Here is a 24,859-nt window from a genome sequence, read left to right as displayed (position 1 = left end):
ACTGAAGACATTTGAAAGCTCCAGATGTTACAACATCCCCCCAAAGACAGAATCACTAAGGTTCACAAACAATGAACCAAGGAGACTCCGCAGTGGTGGCGGCCTGCAACAACTGCAACAGCTCTGTGCTAGTAGCTCTGTTACAAGAAAAAGGTGTGAGCACTGGAGCAACTAGTGTCCATCCTCCAAATAATAAAAGATTTTAGACAGACTGGAGGAGCTGCCATAGCTAAGTGTAATCCAGAAGCAAGAAAAGCCTCAGCGAGCTGGGGTAGGAGAAGAGAACCCTGAGGGAAGGGAAAATGAGGAAGCTCCCTGGAAAAGGGTGACAGTTAGACACAGAAGACCTAGAAAACACTCTGTACCAGTGGAAGAAGTGGAACTCATGAACTGCTTTAAGTTACTTGAAGAAGAAACCCACTGAGAAAGAACTATACAACACACTGTGTAACTCTGAAAAAGAGACGAAAGTCCAATCAAAAAAGGAAAAGTAACAACAAAGTTTGCAACAACAAAAAGAGAAGAATGCTAGGTGTGTCCCTTTTGTGCAAGATGGAAAAATATGTATGCTGTGATGACCCATAGAATTCCCAAGTATGCTTTCTCCCTGGCACCAAGATTAAAGATATGACCAACAAGTTCGCACAGTTCATACAACCCACTAACAAATATCTCTTCCTTCTCTTCCACATGTCAACTAAAGATGCTGCCAGGAGAAGCTTCACTGAAATAACATCAGACTTCAAAGGTCTAGGGAGGATAATAAAAAACACTGGGGCCAAAATAGTCTTCTCCTCAATCCTATCAGTACTTAGGAAAAGAAAAATCTTTCAAGTGAATGACTGGCTACGATGGTGGTGCTGTAAAGAGAGATTTGGATTCTGGGACCACAAGCTAAGGTTCCTGGAAGACGGACTATTGGCAAACGATGGGTTGCACCTCACAGAGAAGGGGAAGCAGATGTTTTGTCACTCTATGAAAAAGTTCATCAGAGGGGCTTTAAACGAAAACATATACGGGAGGGAGATGTGCAGCATGGTGTACCATCACCTGGCAAAGACATCTATTTCAACAGAGAAAAAACTTGAAGCAGGGCCCAACACCAGTCTCCCAAATGCATAGGAAGAAAACCAGGGCACAGTCAGAATGAACACTGATATCTCGACAACAATGCCCAGAGTATGGGAAACAAACAACACAAACTTCAGGTCAAAGTACGATGGATACCCTCAGAACCACTGGCTATTATCTTGGAAAACAGGAGAAGTGCCAGATGACTAGAGAAGGGCCAATGTTCCCCATCTTCAAAGAGGGGGAAAAGATGAACCTGGGAACTATAGACCAGTTAGTCTAACATCAATCCCTGGAAAAATTATGGAGCAAATTATCAAAAAAATCCATTTGCAAGCATCTTGAAGAAAATGCAGTGCTTAATAGAAGCCAACATGAGTTTATTAAAAATAAATCCTGTCAGACTAATTTAATCTCATCTTTTGACTGGGTAAGCTTCCAAATGGACAGAGGGAACACCGTGGACATAATCTACCTAGACTTTAGCAAAGCTTTTGACATAGTGCCACATGACATTCTGATAAGCAATTTAGCAAAAACTGGACTAGACAGAAAAACTATTAGGTGGATCCAAAATTGGCTGCTGAATCAAGTGCTCCTCAATTGCACCTTCTGAAATTAGATGGCAGTAACTAGAGGGTGCCACAGGGGTCAGTCCTGGGCTCAGAGCTCTTCAAAATCTTTATTAATGATATATATGAGGAAGTACAAGGAAAGACAGTCAAATTTTCAGGGCAAATTGCACTATCAGAGTAATATGACAGTGGAACCAAGCTGCCTAGAGAGGTGGTGGGCTCTCCCACACTAGAGTCTTTCAAAAAGAAACTGGACAGCCATCTGAGTGGGATGGTGTAACTTGGTGTCTGACAATAGAAGGGGGTTGAACCCAGCAGCCTTCATGGCCCCTTCCAACTCTACTATTCTATAATTCTATTCTATGAAGTAAAGTTTTTTCTATCACCACAGCTGCAACTCAAGAAAATCTTCAACTACTATCTATTTGCCATGGAACTAATAAACTCATAAACATTACAAATCCATATAGCAACATAATGCAAATATTATCTACCAAACTAAATAACACCTCTCTCCCTTGTCCCCCACACACATGTGAATACAGATATTACCTATGGAAATCAGGCCCACAGTGAAACAGAAAAAAAGGCCTAGGATGAAGATTGGTAACAAGGGTCAGCCTTGGAATATGAGCAATAATGATGTGCCTTCGAGCATGTGTGGAATAACAGCACTCACCAAAGAACCAGCATCAGATATGAGGGACAGGTATTTTTAAGTCAAAAACAGCATGACTTGAACACAGGCAAAGATGACAAAGATACCAGAAGAATGGATTGGACTAAAGATCCAATTGCTGAATTAGACTAAAGGTCCATCTTTTTCAGCATCTTATATCCAACAGAGGCATCCAGGTACCTCTGGAAAGCTGACAAGGTGGGCATGAGACAATAGCTATCTTCTGCTTTTTTTCAGCAACTGGTGTTCAAAGGTCCATTGCCTCTGAACACTGGTCACTTTGGAAATTCAATGCTGACTGATATCCACAGCATTTTGCCTAAAAGAGCCCGAATCACTGCCCTATTGCTAGAAAAGTTACAGTGGTAGTGGCAATCCGGGCTCATGCTTCTTGATAGTCTCTGTCAAGAGGTTTTCAGAAATAACCAAAGTACTTGTCAGGGAGATGCAGGAACAACAGACAGAAATGGTAGAATCCAGACTGATTGTTAATCTCATTTTTTGACTGAGTAACCTCCCAAATGGACAGAGGAAACACTGTGGACATAATCCACCTAGACTTTAGCAAAGCTTTCAACATAGTGCCACACGACATTCTGATAAGCAAATTAGCAAAAAATGGACTAGATGGAAAAACTATTAGGTGGATCCAAAATTGGCTGCTACATCGGTCACAAAGAGTGCTCATCAATGGCACCTTCTCAAATTGGATGAAGGTAACTAGTGGGGTGCCACAGGGTTCAGTCCTGGGCCCAGTGGTCTTTAACATCTTTATTAATGATTTAGATGAAGAAGTACAAGGAATGATAATCAGATTCACAGATGATACAAAATTGAGTGGAATAGCAAGCACCCTAGAGGACAGAATGAAGATCCAGAGCAATCTTGATAAATTAGAACACTGGCTGAAACCAACAGAATGAGATTCAACAAGGGCAGGTGCCAAGTCCTCCACCAAGGAAAAAGAAATGAAATATATCGATACAAGATGGGGAATTTGTGGCTCAACCAGAACTGAACAAGAAAAAGATCTCGGAGTAATTGTGGACAATAGGCTAAACATGAGCCAACAATGCGATGCAGCCGCCAAAAGGGCAAATGCTTTTTTGGGATGCATTAACAGAAGTATTACTTCCAAATCATGAGTAGTAGTAGTTCCTCTATACTCCTCACTAGTCAGACCTCACCTTGAATACTGTGTCCAGTTCTGGGCATCAAGATTTAAGAAAGATGCAGGTAAATTAGAAAGGGTCCAGCAGAGGGCAACAAAAATGATCCAGGGTTTGGAAACACTGCCCTATGAAGAGAGACTGAGGGAACTGGACATGTTCAGCCTGAGAAGAGCAGACTGGTGGTCATGGTGGGGGAACATGATATCCCTCTATAAGTACCTCAAAGGCTGTCACAAAGAGAAAGGTCAAGATCTCTTCTTGCTGATGCCAGAGTGTAGGACATAGAATAATCAATTCAAGTTGCAACAACCCAGATTCAATCTGGATGAGAGGAAAAGCTTCCTCACTGCCAAAGCAATACAACAGTGGAACCAGCTGCCTAGAGAGGTGGTGGGCTCTCCCACATTAGAGTCATTCAAGGCAAAACTGGACAGCCATCTGAGTGGGATGGTGTAACATGGTGTCCTGGAACAGCAGTGGGTTGGACCCAATGGCCTTCATGGCCCCTTCAGACTCTACTATTCTATGATTCTAAGTAAGGGAACTACAGTAAATGGTCTAAGCTGCCTGTGCTTCATATAGTATTAATCAGCACAATCATCAAACTCTGAATGGCATATGTGAATGTTCTAGGGAATTCTACTTTAGTTTTCTCTGTCCAACTTTTTAATGTTCCCCTTCCAGTTCTTATCAACTTTTTACTAAATAAGATGTGTTGTCCCATTCTCACAGCTCTATTTAACCTGCCTTTCATAAAAACCTGAGATGATTACACAACAGACACATCAGCCAATGGAGCCACTCAGCAAAATATTTTGTAGAGGAAAATATATTTTTAACAGATAAAATGTTGCACATTGATATCTAACTATCTGAAGTGTTGCAATAATGTGAATATGGACATTATTTTTTCTTACAAATTGGTTAGTAGCCATTTGCGTGTACAACAGGCTACCTGAAAATGGCCCACCACAATTGATTTATTTCAATAAATATTTGAATAATGTTTCCACTATTTTTGATGGAACAAGCTTATCTTCTCCGGGACATTACAGCTGTTATTTAAAGAATATTTTGCCCTCTACAATGGTAACTAGCAATGCCCAGGCATGTTTTCAATGTGCATGATACAGCAGTCCTGTTACTAAAATAAAGTTTGGTTGTGACTAATGTCTGGACTACCCAAGAACCCTAGAAGAAAGGTGGGTATTACTTCAATACATTTAAATAAATTAACTATATGTGCATGTTAATACTCTTCTGATAATAGCTGGAATGAACATATTGACTTACCGATAAAATTTACAAACAAAGTTAGTATATGCTCAGTGCCATTATTTACCTTAAGCCCACCACAGACTGGACAGGATGAAAAGACAGCTTGCATTGTCCCTGAAGGAGAGCTACATATTTCACATGGGCTACTGGAGAGTCCGCCGAAAGCTGTTACCTCAGCACTTCTAGAGTCTAACCCCTGTCCTTTCTGTTTTAGATGTGACCATCTTGACACAAAATTAGGACTTGCTTCAGGGAGTTGGTCTTTGGTACTTTCTATAGAAAGGGTTGCCTGTAGTCCCTTTTCTAGGCTGTGTTCAGGAGCAGCTTGTGTTTCCAGATACGACGCTGGGAATTTCAGATCACTAATTCTTTGAGGTGCCTGGTCCTTGGACAGTGATGAATCTGCACTTTTATTTTGTAAATCTTTAGCAGATGCCTGTAACAAACTCCTGGGGGTGTCGTACATATGCCTAAGGTTGCTGGGAACCTGATACTCCAAGCCAGGACTCCTCTGCTGCTCACCAGTTGGGCAAGTGCATGCATTCTGGTCTGAAGAAAGGTTCAATGGCAGGCTCAGCAGCGATCCAAATTCATCACCGTGGCAAATGTCTAGGCTTCCAGCATAGGAGGAGATACTTCCAGAGTACGAAGAGTGACTTCCAGTAGCTATTCCACTGTCAGAAGAACTTTGGCGACCAATTTCTTGTAGCTGCCGAGAGTGAAGAAGCTTAGAAGGTGGCTTGATGATGCCACGGATAGCTTCTGAATGAGACCTTTCTTCTCCAAGATGAATGCCTTTAGCTACAGGCAGTCCATGACTCTCCTGAGAAGCACTGGTTGAAGACTGATCAGGCCAAATAATCAATTTGTTCCCAATGCTAGTATCAGAGTGACTTGTGTCTGAAGATGAGCTTGATAGACTTTTGTCATCACCTAAGATGTAAGACAGGAGGGTAATATATGAGAACAGTTTTCACAGGAATGCAAAAAGATAGCTGGGTTTTCCCTCATCCTGCAAATGGAACAACAGAGTTTGGCAGCTCAGATAGCTACAGGCTGGTGCATCTTTAGGGTCATACATTCTTGAAAGTAGAATGTATTACTGGAAAAATGTTTGCTTGGTTTTATTTCCCACTTTTTTTCCTTTCAAGGAACTCGGCAGCTTATATGATCCTCCTGCTCCTCTATACTTGCAACAACAACCCTGTGGGGTAGGTTTGGCTGAGAGTTCATAAGTCACCCACTGAGATTCATGGCTGAGTGGGGACTAGAACCTGGAGCTCCCAGATCCCCAGGGATTTCTGACTTAGGAGGGGCATTCAATGTATTCTCGGTATCAGCATGAAGAAAAAGGAATAATAAATTGAAATAATTTTTATTTTTCAATGTAATCCCCCATAACTTCAATACACTTATTACATCTAGAAATTAACTTTTTAATTCCCTGTAAAAAATACCCTTCCTCCTTGTCTAAAAAAATGTGCATTAATTGCTGCCTTGAGCTCTTCATCGTCGGAAAATTGCTTTCCACGAAGATCTTTTTTTAAATTCGGGAATAGGTAGTAGTCACTGGGGGCCAGGTCCGGGCTATAGGGTGGGTGGTTTATTTCTTCAAAACCACAGTCTCGCACTGCAGCTGTCGAAACATGCACCGTGTGAACGGGCGCGTTGTCGTGAAGCAACACACCTGTGGTCAGTATTCCCCACCTTTTTTCTTTAATTGCTTCTCTTAAATTATGCAGAGTGGTTGTGTAAGATGCTGCGTTTATGGTTTCACCTTTTTTCATGTACTCGATCAATAAAATTCCCTTTGAGTCCCAAAACACTGTGGCCATGATTTTTCCGGCCGATGGAGTAACTTTGAATTTCAGCACCATTTTTATGCCACTGCATGGACTCCTGCTTACTTTCAGGGTCATAGTGATAAACCCAAGTTTCATTTCCAGTAACAATCCGGTCGAAAATATTCGATGGATCTTCACCACAGAGCTCTAAAACCTCCTGGCAGCACTCGACTCGCACTTGTTTCTGAGGCGCCATGAGCATTCATGGCACCCATCTTGCACAGACCTTTGAAAGGTTAAGATGGTCATGAAAAATAGTAAATATGATACCAACGGATAGGTTTGTCATCTGTGCTAACATTTTTATTTTTATTCGGGCATCTTCCAAAACAAGTTTCTCAATTTTTTCCACATTTTCTTTCGTAGTGTCAGTAACCGGCCCGCCCGAGCGAGGGTCGTCTTCAATGCTTTCTCTGCCCCTTTTAAATTCACTTGACCACTTCTGAACAGTAGATAATGAAGGTGCAGAGTCCTGGTAAATGGCCACCTTCTCTTCATGAATGATTTTTTGACTTTTTCCTTGTTTTATAAAGAACTTAATCACAGCGCGGTGCTTGATTTTCTTCAACATTGTCGCGTCAGTCATCATGGTTGTCTTTCACTGAGGATTACTAGGGAACTAATGATCACGCTTATTTGAAGTTTTGCATGTATACCCTCAGAAAGTGTCATTAGCTAATGAAATAATTCAATTACCCACATCAATAGTAAATCAACTCGATACCGAGAATACATTGAACACCCCTCACATGGGTAGCCATGGTTTGGAGCATTTCCTGGCTGGTGGCTTCTTTCCTCCTCAACCCACTCTTCAGCACATTGAGTAAATTTACTGACATCTCCCACTACCTATTCCAAGGTAACTGTTTCATAAATAACAGCTGGTCCTCTTCTCCTTTCTTAGCTCAGTAGTGTAATATTTATGGATCATTTATTAATAGAAGTTGAGCAAATAATCTGTGCAACAACCTGCCATGTTACCCACAATTTATTGCCATTTTGTGTAAACCTGGTCAATAACACTAAAATAGTCTTGACTAATACAATTGAGGAGTTTTAGCAAATTTAAAGAATCTAGATTTAGAGACTGATATGTAAATAAGAATGCAATTAACCATCAGTTTTTGCACTTCTCTGAATTTTGTAGTGCAAATGAAATTGCATCCCAATTTCCTATGAATTTTAATGCACACAGAAATATGTACAAATATTTGTGCAGACTTATTAATGTTCACCAATGGATATAAAAATGGGACAGAATGAACAAGTGTTTAACATGTGAGAGTTATAGAAGGTGAAACAGATAGATTCATCCACCTTTAACTAAATTATGGCAGTACGTTCAGTAACAGAATAAAACATGAACTTAAATTACACTTTAAGTTCTTACCTCCACTGCCATGGTAACCTGTACAGGACAGAAGGCTGAGGCGCTTCTCTAACTGCAAAGCTTCCTGGGCCACTCTCTCTTCTGTGCATGCTGGATTTGTATTAGGATCTTAAAAAAAACACACACACACACACACACACACACAGACACAGTTCAATTATAATTGGCTAAAATTAACCTTTCACTTTACGAGCCAAGTAGAGCACCAAGAGGAAGCTTTGTTTTACCATCTGTAAAAGCACTAACTGTACCATCTTAGCCATGTCTCACAGAACACCTCTTCTGTCCTACTATACTAAATGTTAAAACAGCCTGAGCTCTGACAACCCCTCCTAGCAGCAATTCTGTGGCAATGGAATAGGAAACTCTATTCTGTTCAATGAGGCTGGCAGCATATAATAATCACAAGGGGACATCTAATATTTTGCTTTAATGCAAACCCAGTTGCATTAACTTTTCTTTCCCCATCTAGCTTTCAGGCTATGATCATGGACAGAGCAAGGGGTACAGCTGTGCTAGGTGTTCCAGCCCTGCCACTTCTCCCCAGACTGAATTCAGCCTCTTGGTATTAAGAATCTCAGGAATATTCTCTCCTATGTACCTCTACCCTGCCTGCTCACATACATACTTCCAACCCTTCCAGTATCTTTTGAAAATCTCCCCCCACCCAATGAGAAGGTGGTGTTGCCTTTGCTCCTTTTTGTGCAAGATGGCCTATTTATTATAGGCAATATAATAACATTATATTATTAAATTAAATTTATTAAATATAAATAAATAAATAAGAGGTCCGCCTGGTGCCATCATTATTTGCTTTTCGGCGCCAGGCAAAGACCTTTTTATTTAAAAGTTATTTTAACTTTTAATTTATTATTATTGTATTTATAGATTTTAATATGTATAGCCGAGATGGTACCAGTTTTTAAATTATTAATTTTTATGAATGTTGTGAGCCGCCCCAAGCCTTTGTTGTGATGGGGGCAGCATAGAAATGTTTTAAATAAATAAATAAAATATTTACTTTATGCTACAGACACTAATGAAAAATATGTTAGCTATTGCCTGCACAGACCTAGTCTTTCATTTACATAATATTATCCTTTCCCAGTGTTAGGAGGTTGGGACAGACTGATAGGAACTTTCTTATATATACAAGAGAGGATCATCCCAACTCTTAATAGAAGAGCAGCACTTCTGTAAAACACAATGGTTGGTCATAGAAGCCAAAAAGGAACATTGCAGACAAATGTATTATATGTTTACGTTAATGTAGTCTAGAAGTCAAGATGGGGAAGATGGAGTACATGGTAATATTGAGACATAACAGAAACAAGGTGGAATGAAAGGAACCAGTAGGATATGGTTATCTTTGGCTACAAACTCTGTATGAAGGGCAGAGAAGTACATATTAGTGGTGTTACTAATGTGAACTAGAAATTTCAAAGTGAGTACTCTCCACCACAAAATTACTATGGATGTCAATGCCCCAAAGGTAATATATTGCTCCCGTGACTGAAATGTCCAAGATGATATTAAGATGGATAAAAAAAAAATCAGGGAGGCACCCAAAGGTATAATATTGTGTGGCCTCAATTATTGTCACATAACAGGGAGTACATGCACGTTCCTGTCATGGCAAAGAAGCCATGGCTTTGACTAAAAAGCCACGTTCTACAGCAAAAGACCATGGAACTAGATAGAGTCAAAGTTCAGAAGGGAAGCCCAAAATCTGGTGTGAGATTTATGTATTGTTGAATCAACTAGAAATACTTACCATGGTACTATCCAATTCAACATAAATGTAAATGACAATTGCCAAGAAAGTCCAGTATAGTTATATTGGATTTCAAAAAAGGAAACTTCTCAAAAATGAGGCAACTGGTGAAAAGGAAATTGAAAAGTAAAAATGGTCAAATTTCCGCAGAATGTGTTTGGGTGTTATTTAAAATAGCAACAATGGAAGCTCAATTAGGAAGTATACTGCAGGTAAGGAGAGGCAGGACAAAGAATAGGAAGACATCAGCATGGTTAACGAGCTGTGTCAGGAAAGACCTTAATAGAAAGTGGGCTTTCTTCAGAAAATGGAAGTCATGCTAAAACATGGGGGAAAAACAAAAAACATAAAATTGCACAAAAGAAATGCAAGGCAAAAATAAAGGGTGCAAAAAGGGGGGCAGGTGAGAAGTATACTGCTAACAACATTAAAACCAACAACTGAATAAGTCTTTAAATACATCAAAAGCAATCAACTGGCTAGGAAGGCATCCAAGGACCACTGGATGACAACAGAATTATGGGAGTACTAAAGGAGTACAAGGAGATTGCAGTGAAAGCTGAATAATTTAATTTGTCTTCGCTGCAGAAAATACAGGGCAGACAAGCGTTCCTCAACCGATATTTTCAGAAAGAGAGTCTGAGGAATTGAGACAAATCATGGTGACAAGAAATGAAGTGTTAATGCTCTTTACAAATTGAAACAAACAAGCCCATCTATTCAGATGGTAAAGAATTCAAAAGATCCAATGAGCATCCACAGTGAAAAAGACTAATTCCATGGTGGGCACATATAGGAAAAGATTGTAAAACAGAAGTGCCAATGTCATACTATTTCTGTAGAAATCTATTGTGCTATATGCTGCATATTTGGAATGTATCATATGGTTCCACACACTGCTTCCCTTAAAGAATTTTGTAGGCTGAGAAAGATGAGAAGGGGGCAACAAGAAAGGTCAGGGATGGGACTACTTTCTCTATAAAATATACAATATTTAGGGTATTCCAAACTGGGTTCATTCTTTCCCCCAGAATTATAATCCAAGAGTAAGAACTGAGCATGTGAGGGAAATGGATGGCTTCTTGCTCCTACATGCTTATTTGACTAAAGTTGGCGACAGTGGGCAGATAGAAAGACATCACTCTTTTCCTTCCTTGTACCTGGAATATGGTCGCATGCAGGGAAGGACAGAAAGAAGGGTGTGAGGAGAGGGAAGTCTCTGTTCAGTTCCACTGTCAGAGCTGCTGGAGCTACCACTAGAAACTAGCAAACAGCAGGTGGCAGAGTTCAGGTTTTACGGGTGGGCAAGGGTGTGGGGTGCATGCCTGGATGCGAGGGTGGCAAATAGAAAAATATTTAGAGCAATCTCCAAAGTCATTAATAATTGCAGGGCCAAACTGAAAATGAGCCAGGGGATTTCACCCTCAGCTACACTAAACCAATGGCAATATTGTGCTCCAAGCTTTCCTGAGAGGGAAGAAACGTACCTACAAAATACATTACCTGCCAAATTCCACTATTTCAGAGCTCCTGGCTTAACTTGCCAACCACTGATCTTCACATTAGTTTGACACAGCTTTGGAAATAGTTAATGCACCTAGCTCAGATTATCTTTGTTTCTGTTATTACTTAGCTTTTAAATATTATATGCAGTTAGATAATCTAAGGCAACATCTAGCAGCAAAAATATGAACAATAGAGCAGATGAAAGCTGGCATGTCAAAATGTATACCCATTTATATTTTGATATTAACTGATAGCAGTCATTTTGCAGTAGATATATCCTGGCTTCTGGAACCATCTGGATTCGAATCAGAGCAAAATGCATTATTCAAGGTGGGTTCCTTCTTTAAATAATTATCCTATTATTAACCTGGTAAGGCTGGATGTAAGCCAAAAGAGCCTTTCATTGGAGAGATGCCATGAACAATGCAGTCAAAAAGAAAGCTAATCTTCTCTCCTTCGGTACAAGAGAGGAAAAAGACACCAGCCCCTGCAAGAAAGCAAAATATTTAAGGTGCATTTTAGGACAGACATACTTAGATGATATATCTATGTTAAGCTAAGAAAATTCTGGAAGTTAGGAAATCATGCAAGGAAACCTAAGAAATAATTTATACTTTATCTTGGCTATAACATTGCCTCCAAAATGGCCTTAACCTTAGAGGAGCCCCATACATGTCCCATTTAAGAGGCCCTTAGCCTGTAAATTATATTGTGCTTCTGCACTAAGCACCTGTATACTAGATTAGTGTGGACAATTAAGGCTGCCTCTCTTTGTGAAGAAGGTGAAATACCAACATCAAAGGGGATGTCAGTGTTGTAAATGTGTCACTAGAACTTTCCCTTTGTGAAGCAAAATAAAATGACTGGGCTTTTATCCTAATGGCAATCATAACAAAAAACACATAGTTAAAGCAAGCCTTCTTTAATGTGGGTTGGAAGCCATAAACTTGGTATGATGAAAACATTTGATCTTCTATGAAGCATTGCTGAGTAGCTTGTTTCTGTAGAGGTTAACAGAAACCCAATTCTCTCAAAATTTATTCTTACTATCTTCCCTGCTTTTACATGATCCTATCATAGAACACTGTCTTAGAAATTTGCCAAATGTCTATTTTTTTCTTGCACTGTCAAAAAGCACCTCCATTTTTCAGCATGCTTTTAGTTAGCCCCTGGAAGGGAGCTTAAAGAGATTGTGACCCACGGTATGCTTGGTGGGACAGAACTGTACACAGTGCCCTTCTATGACATGCTGGCCTACATCCTGACTGTGCATTCAAACTGTCAGGATCACCAGGGACTTCGAGACCTTGGGGAAGAAACTCAGGGACCTAAAGGCCCAAGTGGCCCTCTCATCTATCTTACCAGTCCGGGGATTTGGTCCAGGCAGGGATAGGAGGGTAGCCGAGGTGAATGACTGGCTTAGGGTGTGGTGCCAGAAGGAACGCTTTGGGCTCCTCGACCATGGCATCCAGTTTCTTGCCAATGGACTTCTGGCAAGGGATGGGTTGCACCTCATGAGGATGGGGAAAAGGTCCTTCAGGAATGCTCTAGCAAGCTTTGTCTGGAAGACTTTAAACTGAGCCGGGGGGTGGGTCAGGCCCCCCAGAAACTTGTCCACACTGGACAAGTGTGAGGAGAGGATCAGGGTTCTGGGACCAGGGTTTTAGAGGTACTGCTGGGACTGACAGGAGTCCTACGAAGAGAGGACCGGTATCAGGGAAGACGGGAAGGAGGAGGAGGATGGGGACTCCAAAGCAAGAAAGCTGTGGGAAGGAGCTGAGGTGCATGTATACCAATGCAAAGAACATGGGAAATAAGCAGAAAGAGCTTGAAGCTCTCCTGGGAATAGGAGGGTATAGAAACAAAGAAACAGAGTGAGTCAGAAGGGGCCTCCTGGGTCATCTAGTCTGACCTTCAGCACCAGATGGCTCCGCTCACGACATGCCCACCATGTGCACGTCCAGCCATGGAAACTGGTGGAATAAAAGGCAAGTCTGGAATGTAAACATAGAGGGATATCACTTGTTTAGAAAGGACAGGAAGGGAAAGAGGGGTGGGGGGCGTACCATTATATGTCAGGGAAGGATAGGATACAGTGAGATAGAATGCAGCACAGATGTGAATTTGGTGGAGGCAGTCTGGGTGAAACTAAGGGGTTTTGACAGGGAAAGGGACCTGACAGTGAGCTTTGACAGATTGTATCTAAAACCCCACATCTCAGCAATTGACAGGACTAACATCCTGAGGAACTTGACTGTAGCTCTATAAAAAGCAGTCCAAGGGCACCATGCTGTTGTTGTTAGTGGCAAAGTCGTGTCTGACCCATCGCGACCCCATGGACAACACTCCTCTAGGCCTTCCTGTCCTCCACCATCTCCCAGAGTCCACTTAAGCTCACACCAACTGCCTCAGTGACTCCATCTAGCCACCTCATCCTCTGCCGTCCCCTTCTTTTTTTGCCATCTATTGTTCCCAGCATTAGGCTCTTCTCCAGGGAGTCCTTCCTTCTCATTAGGTAGTGAAAGTTTTTGAGTTTCATCTTCAATATCTGGCATTCAAAGAAGCAGGCAGGGTTGATCTCCTCTAGGACTGACTGGTTTGATAGCCTTGCAGTCCAAGGGACTTGCAGGAGTCTCCTCCAGCACCACAATTCAAAGGCCTCAATTCTTCGGCGCTCAGCCTTCCTTATGGTCCAGCTTTCACAGCCATACATCGCAACTGGGAAAACCATAGCCTTGACTATACGCACTTTCTTGGGCAGGGTGATGTCTCTGCTTTTTAGTATGCTGTCTAGATTTGCCATAGCTTTCCTCCCCAGGAGCAAGCAACTTTTAATTTCTTGGCTGCAGTCCCCATCTGCGGTGATCTTGGAGCCCAGGAAAATAAAATCTGTCACTCCCTCCATTTCTTCCCCATCTATTTGCCAGGAAGTGAGAGGACCAGATGCCATGATCTTAGTTTCCTTAATGCTGAGTTTCAAGCCAGCTTTTGCACTCTCCTCCTTCACCCGCATCAAGAGGCTCTTTAGTTCCTCTTCACTTTCTGCCATGAGAGGGGTATCATCTGCATATCTGAGGTTGTTGATATTTCTCCCAGCAATCTCAATTCCAACTGGTGATTCATCTAGTCCCGCCTTTCTCATGATGTGCTCTTCATATAAGTTAAATATAGGCAGGGTGACAGTATACAGCCTTGCCAAACTCCTTTCTCAATTTTGAACCAATCAGTGGTTCTATGTCCAGTTCTCACTGTTGCTTCTTGACCCGCATATAGGTTCCTCAAGAGACAAATAAGATGGTCTGGTACTCCCATCTCTTTAAGAACTTGCCACAATTTGTTGTGATCCACACAATCAAAGGCTTTAGCATAGTCAATGAAGCAGAAGTACATGTTTTTCTGGAACTCCCTAGCTTTCTCCATGATCCAGAGTATGTTGGCAATTTAATCTCTAGTTCCTCTCCCTCTTCGAAATCCTGCCTGTACTTCTGGTAGTTCTCAGTTCACATACCGCTGGAGCCTAGCTTGTAGGATTTTGAGCATCACTTTGCTAGTATGTGAAATGAGTGCAATGGTGCAGTAGTTTGAACAGTCTTTGGCATTGCCCTTATTTGGGATTGGAATGTAAACTGACCTTTTCCTATCCTGTGGCCACTGTTGAGTTTTCCAAATTTGCTGGCATATTGAGTGTAGCACTTTTACTGCATTGTCATTTAGGATTTTGAATAGCTCAATTGGAATATTGTCGCCTCCACTAGCATTGTTGTTGCTCAGACTTCCTAAGGCCCATTTGACTTCACATTCCAGGATGTCTGGCTCCAGGTCAGTGACCACCCTATTGTGGTTATCAGGGACGTTAAGCTCTTTCTTGTATAGTTCTTCTGTGCAAGCTTGCCATCTCTTCTCAATCTCTTCTGCCTCTGTTAGATCCCCGCCATTTTGGTCCTTTATCATGCCCATCTTCACATGAAATGTTCCCTTCATATCTCCAATTTTCTTGAAGAGATCTCTGGTGCTCCATATTCTATTGTTTTCTTCTATTTCTTTGCACTGTTCATTTAAGAAGGCCTTCTTATCTCTTCTAGCTATTCTCTGGAATTCTGCATTCAATTGTTTGTATCTTTCACTTTCTCCCTTGCCTTTTGCTTCCCTTCTTTCTTCAGCTATTTGTAAAGCTTCCTCAGACAGCCATTTTGCTTTCTTGCATTTCTTTTTCTTTGGGATGGTTTTAGTTGCTGCCTCTTGTACAATGTTGTGAACCTCCGTCCATAGTTCTTCAGGCACTCTGTCTATCAGATCTAATTCCTTAAATCTATTTGCCACCTCTACTGTATATTCATCAGGGATATGATTTAGGTCATACCTGAGTGGCCTAGTACTTTTCCCTATTTTCTTCAACTTAAGCCTAAATTTTGCAACCAGAAGCTCATGATCTGGGCCACAGTCAGCTCCTGGTCTAGTTTTTACTGACTGTATAGAGCTTCTCCATCTTTGGCTGCAGAGCACATAGTCAATCTGATTTCTGTGTTGACCGTCTGGTGATGTGTCCATGTGTAGAGTTGTCTCTTGGGATGATGGAAAAGAGTGTTTGCTATGACCATCGTATTATCTTGACAAAATTCTACCAGCCTGTGCCCTGCTTCATTTTCTACTCCAAGGCCAAACTTGCTTGTTATTCCAGTTATCTTTTGGCTTCCTTCTTTAGCATTCCAATCCCCTATGATGATAAGGACATCATTTTTTTGGTGTTATTTCTAAAAGGTGTTGTAGGCCTCCATAGAACTGGTAAACTTCAGCCTCTTCGGCACCAGTGGTTGGGGCATAGACTTAGACTATTGTGATGTTGAATGGTTTGCCTTGGATTTGAACAGAGATCATTCTGTCATTTTGGAGATTTTATCTCAGTACTGCTTTTCCTACTCTTTTATTGACTATGAAGGCTACTCCATTTCTTCTGAGGGATTCTTGTCTGCAGTAGTATACCTGATGGTCATCTGAATTGAATTCACCCATTCCTGTCCTTTTTAGTTCACTGATTCCTAAGATGTTGATGTTCAGTCTTGTCATCTCTTGTTTGACCACATCCAGCTTGCCTTGATTCATGGATCTTACATTCCAGGTTCCTATGGAGTATAGATCTTTACAGCATCAGACTCTCCTTTCACCACCAGATACATCCACAACTGAGTGTCCTTTCGGCTTTGACCCAGTCGCTTCATTCTTTCTGGCACTACTAGTACTAGCCCTCTGCTCTTCCCCAGGAGCATATTGGACACCTTCCGACCTGAGGGGCTCATCTTCTGGCATCATATCTTTTTGCCTTTTGGTACTGTCTATGGGGCTTTCATGGCAAGGATACTGGAGTGGGTTGCCATTTCCTTCTCCAGTGGATCACGTTTTGTCAGAGCTCTCTGCTATGACCTGTCCGTTTTGGGTGACCCTGCACAGCATAGCTCATAGCTTCATTGAGCTACGCAAGCCCCTTTGCCACAGCAAGGCAGTGATCCATGAAGGAGAAGGGCACCATGCACAACCACAAATTATGTGATTATGTATACGGGCCATCATACCAATTACTGCTCTTCTGCTTCACACTGGCCCTCCTCCATACTCAGCTGCTGCTCCACATCCCCCCCGCCCTCCACTCACCTCTGATCATAATTTCTGCAGCACTTCTGAAGAAACATCAGGGTGTCCAAAGTTTGGCTTACAGCAGGCACTCCTCCCATTGGAGGAGCCTGTGGAAATCACCCCTGCCCCATAGCAAAGAGCGTGAGCTCAGTGCCAAGCAGTCCTGCTGCCCCCTCCTCCATAAGAAAGCAGAGTTAGGCAATGGTGCCAGGATGGATTAAACTACCAGCAGCCTGTAAACTGTTCTACTCATCCCCTACATTTCTTGTCGAGAACCTTTGCTTGTCTAGCCTCACTAGTTGGTGCAGACCCAGATGTGTGTTTTCAAGGATCCTACCACAATGTCTTTGAGGTTACAACAATGTTGCAACCTAAAATGTTTGCAGGGTATGAAGGGCACTAGTTGGGGACAAAGACCATTTCTCATACTCATATCTGGAAAGATGAAAAGAGCAACAATCTTGCGAGCTGTCTTAGCACAAATGTAAGGGTGAGTGTCTTGAAACCAGGAGGGAAAACATATTGAGTTCTAGCAAGAGGGGAATTGGGCTGCTTCTAGAAGGGAATGGAGGCTGATGGCAGAAATGGAGAGGAGGGTAAGGGCAAAGGCAGAGGAAGGAAATAGGGTTGTGTTGTCAGTGCACTAAGGTGGGTAGCAGAGAAAAAAAAGAGCAGAAGGAATAGGCAGCACAGTTGTTATAGCATGGCCATCAATGGAGCAAAACATAAACTATGAAATGTGGGGGAACTGGAATTAGAAAAATTTGCAGCCATTTAAACAGACTTCTGGTATAGTGGAGGAGACTGTGATTGGGGAAAATGGCAGATGAAACTTGGGAAGCAATAAACACATTATGGCCATGAAGCCATAGATCAATAGAAATAAAGGTGTTGGTATAGTAACAATGCAAGGAAAGCTGGTGATGAAGCAGCTACTCAGATAGAAGTGAGAAACTAGAACTGTCACAAAGGTGCTTGGGATACATGGCACCCAGTGGAAGTCTAAAAAGGGAGGAGGGTGAATGGTGGGGGGGGGGGGCAAAGGATGGAAAAGTAAAGCCCAAGTGAAGTTGGTCATTTGTTAGGTGCTCTGGTCTTTAAACCGCTCTGCATGGGTAAAATTCTCAGAAGAGTTAGCCTGTCATGCAAACCTGCTCACAGTGTTTTATACACCTCTGATGTCTCTTCAGCCTTTGCTATGTAGTACTCTTTTATGCATGCTCTGCTCATTGATTATACACTGAGGTGAGAAAAATATGCAAAATGAATATTGTGAACTGTGTATAACTGTGTATAACTGTAAATTATACAAATTGCAGCTACCATTTTGTGGACTTTATGAAGGGTGAAATAATTCAATTCAGTAAATGAGCAGATGACAAAAGAGGAGTCATCCAACAATCTATTAAACATAGATTGAACAAAATCACTGGTAACAGATTAATGCCAAATAAACCACAGCAACACATGTTATGTGAGAACATGGGTAATGTTAAGGCAGAAGACACAGAATTTAACACTGAGAAGTGCGAATAGGATAAACACTTGGTATGTTTTGAAGTAATGATACATGACAGTGGGCAAAGATGTATGTTAGAATGTAGGTACTGCTGGATAAAGCAGTGGGAGGAAGTCAAAAATCTTTCCTTTTCCTATACTTCCTCACTAAAAATGCAAAACACAATTTGCTAGTGGAGTTACCTCTGGCTTCGGAATTTCACTGGAGGAAATTCCCCTCCCTCTGACCCAAACTTCAAAATGCCTAGAACCAAAACTTTAAGGCATTTTTCTGAGATCATTTTTAAAATTTCAAATTTATCAACAGGCTGTGGCTCTTCTGGCTGCTTTTTCCTATGTGTGCACAGAGCAGACATAAACTTCAAGGTCTGAGGATGCAGCATCTGTCAATGAACTGTCCCCTCTCAGTTTGGCCCAGGCATAGGGATCTGTGGTAAAGGCTTGATGGACCTGGAGTAGGAAGTCTTGGTCCACAGTCCCCTGGAGAAAGTTGTAGGGGGTTAGCAGGGGTGTTGGAGAAGAATCCCCCATTGACTCATCCTTGTAGGCAAGTGCATCAGCATTCTTTACATTGGCTGGGTAGGTGATTTGGAAATTAAACTTGAAAAAAATAGTGCCCAATGTGCTTGCTGAGATCACAAGCACTTTACTGACTGGAAATATTCCAAATTCCTGTGATCTGTGTGTACTTGCACTGGGTGCTTTGTACCCTCCAGGTGGTGTTGCCACTCTTCAAAAGCCACTTTGATGGCAAATAACTCCTTATCCCAGATGTCACAATTGCACTCTGCAGGCATTAGTTGTTGAGAGTAGTAAGTACAAGGATGGAGGAGTTTCTGAGGGCCCTGGCACTTTGATAGCATTGCACCAATCTCTGGCTCAATGCACTGGCCTCCACTATGAAGGGTACATGCACTAAGACTGGGGTCACGGTGAATGTCACCTTCAACTTGTCAAAAGCTTCCTGAACCTCAGGGGTCCATAAAAACTTAGTCCCCTTCTTAAGGAGAGATGTGAGGAGAGTGACAAGCCCAGAAAAGCCCTGAACAAACCTTCTATAGAAACTGGCAACTCCTAGGAAACATTGGGCACCTTTGGTGTCCTGCAGGGGTGGTCCAATGTATAATGGCCTGGATTTGTGAGGATCCATCTGAAGGTCTGCTGCTGACACAATATAACCTGAAGCTGCCCAGACTCTGCCACTCAGGTAGCAAGACCATCATAAGCTTCATTGTTCACAGCAAGCTATACCAATAGTTGAGATTTTGACCTAAAGGCCCCCTCCAACCACCAAGCACATCCTGCCACACTGCTGTTGTTACAGTCCAGTCACATTTCATTATGTCCTAGGGAACCAAGTTATTGCTCTTTTCTGGTCTTCTGTTTGCTCATCCATAAAGTTTTACTATCGAAAAAGTATCTTTATTAAAAACAACAACAACAACAACAGGAATGAATTTTGTTTCAGAGGAAAGTAAGATTTGAAGTCCAGCAAATCTTCATGGAAATGGAGAATATCTAGAAATGTCTGAGAGGGATGTTTTGGTACTGCTTTTTGCGCATGGAATTGAAGCTCTCTATGAGCATTCTTGTTCTCCACCCATTTCCTCATGTCCCCACCCCAATGATATAGAAACAACTGATGTAGAGGCAGCTTTGCTAATCCACAGGCCATGTGGAGCTTTGCTATAGCAGCTGGACATAATTACCTATTAACATAAGGTGAAACAAACAATGGCCTGTTTGAATGAGCTTGACCTTGGCTTGTTCAACAAACTATGGTCAAACATTACACCCAAATGCAGAACAATAGGAAAAGTCTTAATGTACTAATTGCAATAAAAGGCTGAGTTCTTGACCACAACAACTACTACGATGGACATGTAAATTAGCTTAAAATAACCTAACTCATATTTCAGAACCAAACTAAAATTTCCACCCCACATTTTGCCATCCCATATCCAGGCTCATTTAAAAACAAAACAAAACAAAACAATTTCATAGGTGCAGATTGCTAAACTATAAGCAGCTTAGTAAGATACCTACAGCTCACAAGCTCTGGATACTAGCAAATGCAATCATGCAACACTAAGTGCAGAAAACTCACAGAAACCACATCGAGTTCCTCCTTCAAAGACAAAGCCATTAGGGACAGCTCCATAGCGCCGTAGATCTGAGAGTTTCCACTGCCCCATGACAGAGGGTGGGCTGTCCTTTGCTAGCACTAGAATATCATTGCAGAAGTGGAGAGTTGCTGGACCACTTTCCAGTTTTGTTCCAGGTGCTACCACAACATGAAACCTGTGGACTATAAAGAGGGGTGGGGATTGAAGGCAGAAGGTATTCATTATTTTGCCAGAAATAATCACATATTCAAAAACAATTTATACTCCAGTTAACCTTTTTATACCAAGTAATATTACTGTAATGAAATTTAAGTTAAAAATACTTCTCAAAGTGGTAAAACAGATAACCATGAAGGAAAAGTACATTTTTAAAAAAAGATTAAAAGCCTTTGGGGGGTGTTCCTTGGGTAAGGTCCCAAATGTACATGTTTTCCTTTGTTTGATAAGCCATTTTGAAAATGTATTTATCTATTTATTATATTTATATCCTGTCTTTTGCCTTTCAAGGAACTCAGAGCAGCTTACATCACTCTCTTCTTCCTGCTGTCAGAATTATCCCTACAACAGCCAACCTGTGAGCTAGGTTGAGCTGAGAGTCTGTGACTTGCCGAAAATTACTCAGTTGGCTCCATGGCTGAACAGGGACTAAACTCTGAGTCTCAAACCCACACTCTTAACTACTATACCACACTGACCCTCAAAATGGCAGTCACATCTTACTTGGCATTTGAGTAGCAAATTAAGGAGAATAGGTCTGTAAAGTATTAAGGAGACATTTAATTGAGACAGACAGTTACAGTTCTACCAACTTCCAATCTTTGCCCATACAGGAAGATTCGTATAACACACGAATCGTAAAACACACAGAACATAAATTTATACTCAAAGAGATACATATAAATATCCTATATACAACAGGGAGATCATGAGTGATCACAGATCCCTACTTATCCAAACAATACCACCCGTGCACAAGAGGGAGGTATTCGTAAGCATGGGGAAGCACAACATGTTGCAGAAGTACCAAAGATGAAAAAAAAAATATCTAAGGGATATTATTCAAATATCTTGAGCAGGCTTCACAGAGAGAGAAATGGAATGGAGTGTTCATGAAGAAGACAAAGTTAGATGACTGGAAACAAGAAAAGAGGGATGACACACAGCAATGTTTGCTGCAGATTCCCTGTGTGGATTCTAATGTGGATTCCTTTCATTATACTTTTCCAAGCTGGAATAAAAACTTGGTGTTCTCTCCCACCTGTTGCCTCAATCAACATTCATTCCCATTCACTGAATACTAGGACAGACAAGGAGTTCAGCCACAGCCTCCCTTGGTTTTCAGACAAGGCCCTCTAAACTAGGATGGCTGCAGTAGCAGTTGGGTCAGCGCACCTACAGCTGTATAAAACGGCTGGCTGAGAGTGAGTGAGCTCTCCCAGTGGGAGAAGCCCCAGTGACAAAATATCAACACACAAGTGAGTTAAGCAGTTGTGCAAGTCTGGCAAAAGGACGAGGAGACAGAGTTCTGTCCTCTCCTCTCACAATCAGCAAGTGTGAACTGAAAATTAATAACTAATAGTAAATCCCTCACCTTCTTCCAGTCAGACAGCAGCAACCCCACCTCAAGTTTTCCAAGTAAATAAAATAGTAAAACCAGTTAGGAGGTAGAAAATGAGCAGGGGCATGCCACATGCATGACCATTTGCCACCTGCACAGAAGTCATGACTATGTGCTTGTGTAATGAGCTCCTTGCTTTCAGGAAATAGGCTTGTTCCACTGAAGCCAAGGGAGAAAAGTGAAGAGAGGCAGAAAGCTGACAGAGCCCTTGGGACCAAATAACAAGGTCCCAATTCCAGGGCAACAGCTGCTCTGCTGTCTTGGGAAATGGAGGTCTCAGGGATCGAAATTATCTTTCCAAAGAAAAGAGAAATGATGCCTTAAACAGACCCATTCTTTGAAAGGCAAGCACTCATCCTTTTGCACAGGTGATGTGCCTCCAGAGGGGTTGTGGTAGTGGCAGATTCAATCATTAGACATATAACTGGGTTTGTGATCGCTGTGCAGACCGCATGGTAAATTACCTGTCTGGTGAGAAGGTTGTACATATCATACGCTTTCTAAATAGTGTTGAGGTAGAGTCAGTGGTTGTGGTCCATGTTGCTAATAGACAAGTGGGGAAATGCAGTTGTTGGATTCTAGAAACCAAATTTAGGTTGCTAGGTAGAAGACTGAAATCTAGGACCACCAAGGTGGCTTTCTCTGAAATGCAATCTGTTCCATGTGCATGGGCCAGCTGAACAAGCACAAAGTTAAATTAGGGAGGCCTCAAATAAAGGCAGTACTATAAAGATGGGTGACTTCAATACCCACAACATTTACTGGATAAATGCATTTTCCAGTTTAAACAAAGACATTACATTTCTCAATGTCCTAAATGACTGTTTTCTAGAACAAGTGACCCTGAAATATACCAGAGGCAGACAATCTGGTTTTTAATCCTGGGGGCGGGGGGAATTAGGGTTAGGGACCAAGTATGAGATGTAAATGTTATAGAACCAATTGGAAAATCATTGCAGTGCTATCAGATTCCATTCAGGTGGAAATTTGCTAAAAAGATCCAGCACAATCACATTTGACATCAAGAAGGAGACTTCTCTATACGAGAACTTTTAAAATGGAAGGGGAAAGGGGGAGTCAAGCAGGTCAAACATCTTCAGAATGCTTTGAAGTTACTCAAAAGCATGATACTAGAAGCTCAGATAGTATGTATGCAACAAGTTAGAAAACATAGCACTAAGTCCAAGGTGTTGCAGGATTGGTTAGTAACACCAAGGAACCTAGTAGAAAGAAGGCTTCCCTCAGAGAATGAAAGTCTTGCCCAATGAGGAAAATAAGAGGAATCACAAGCTTGCACAAGGGAGATGCAAGTAGTTGTTAAGAGATGTCAAAAGAAGTGGGAAAGCATATTTATGCTAACCACAAATAAATATCTAACTGTATCAGAAGCAAGATGCTCACTGGAGAGGCAGTTGGACCATTGGATGATAATGGAATTGAAGGAGTGCTAAAGGAGGATAAGGAGATTGAAGAGAAACTTAATGGAATCTTTTTATCTGTCCTCACAGATGAGGATACAAGACAGATACCTGTTCCTCAATTTTTGTATTCAGAAAAAGAATCTGAGGAATTAAAGCAAATAGTGATGACTTTTAGGGGAATGGCAACTTGAAGCAGCAGGGATCTTCACTGCTCTGTACCTTATCTCAGGCATTTATAAATTGTCTTTGAGAGGGTGTTTACCTCTCTAAATGGCAGGTGGGTTTGAAGAATTTTGGTCTATAGCTCTGATTACAGTGAGATAAGGTAAACTGAAACATGTTATAGGGTCAACCCCTCCTTATATACCTTTTCCCCCTTTCTCTTTCTCTTCTCTTTGTCTTTTTTGTACATATTGCCCCTTTTTACTTTATTTTAATTTTGTGCCAAGGAAATAATACTCTAACTGCTGCAACTTAGACTCTTAAGGTATTTTTGCTTGCATAGTTGGAAAGGACCCTGAAATGGACAATTTCTTGATGATTAATGATGCTTTAACTGAACTTTAACTCAATATTAACAGGTGTAAAGCTCTCTGATGTTTCTGTTTAAGAAATCAAGAATTGTGGACTGTGAAAACTAACCTTGGCATGGCTGAAAATATTAGAGCTGGGAGTGCTTCTGTGTTCATTTTGTGGCTTCTGCATTATGATGAAGAATAACTGTGCTCAGACCTGAGGCTGAGATTTTGGCAGCAATTCAGATTTTTAAAGCATTTTTGTTTACTTACTTGGAAAGGACTCTGAAACAGACACTGTCTTGATGTTCTGTTTGAACTTTAATAAGACTCTAACAGCTGTGAAGCTGTCCTATATCTTTATTTAAGAAACTAAGAATTATGGATACTGGAAACTGACCTTGATGCAGCTGAAGCTTTGGTGTGATGGGAGAGATGGCTGTCTCCCTTCATTTGTTCCCATTCTTTTATGGTGGTTGGATGTTTGAGTTGGGGAATCGCTGTATTTGTTGTCATTTTTGTTGCTTTAAAACTGATCTATACATGAGTTGCTTAAAGGACAACTATGCCTCCCAGACATCTTTGACTGCAGTTGGGACTTTGGGAGTCTGTGATTTCCCTGATCTCCTTCACTCCTGAGTCTTGAAAAAGGAGAGAACAAAGGCTGTGATGCAGAAATAAAATGAGTTGGAGACCATCAGCACCGTCTGTTGGACTTGGAGAAAAATGGAAGCCATAGCCTGC

General features: G+C 41.5%; 1 protein-coding gene across 8 annotated transcripts in view; it reads right to left on the bottom strand.

Annotated features, from left to right (window-relative positions):
* Positions 1-24,859, bottom strand: part of DOK7 (docking protein 7) — a 71,744-nt gene that overhangs the window by 28,592 nt on the left and 18,293 nt on the right. For all 8 annotated transcript variants that reach the window (XR_006413562.1, XM_044418488.1, XM_044418490.1 and 5 more), the window contains exons 4-7: positions 20,543-20,743; positions 11,657-11,776; positions 8,010-8,117; positions 4,840-5,708 (exon numbers count right to left, since the gene is read on the bottom strand). Coding sequence is in view for 7 of the 8 variants with exons in the window: in XM_044418488.1 (XP_044274423.1) it covers positions 4,840-5,708; positions 8,010-8,117; positions 11,657-11,776; positions 20,543-20,743 (1,298 nt within the window). In the remaining variant the exon portion in view is untranslated. The remainder of the gene's footprint in view (positions 1-4,839; positions 5,709-8,009; positions 8,118-11,656; positions 11,777-20,542; positions 20,744-24,859) is intronic.

This window comes from Varanus komodoensis, unplaced genomic scaffold, assembly GCF_004798865.1.
Source record: "Varanus komodoensis strain SLA01 unplaced genomic scaffold, ASM479886v1 scaffold9, whole genome shotgun sequence".
In the NCBI taxonomy this organism is placed as follows: domain Eukaryota; kingdom Metazoa; phylum Chordata; class Lepidosauria; order Squamata; family Varanidae; genus Varanus; species Varanus komodoensis.
This window is presented reverse-complemented; position numbering and strand designations above follow the sequence as displayed.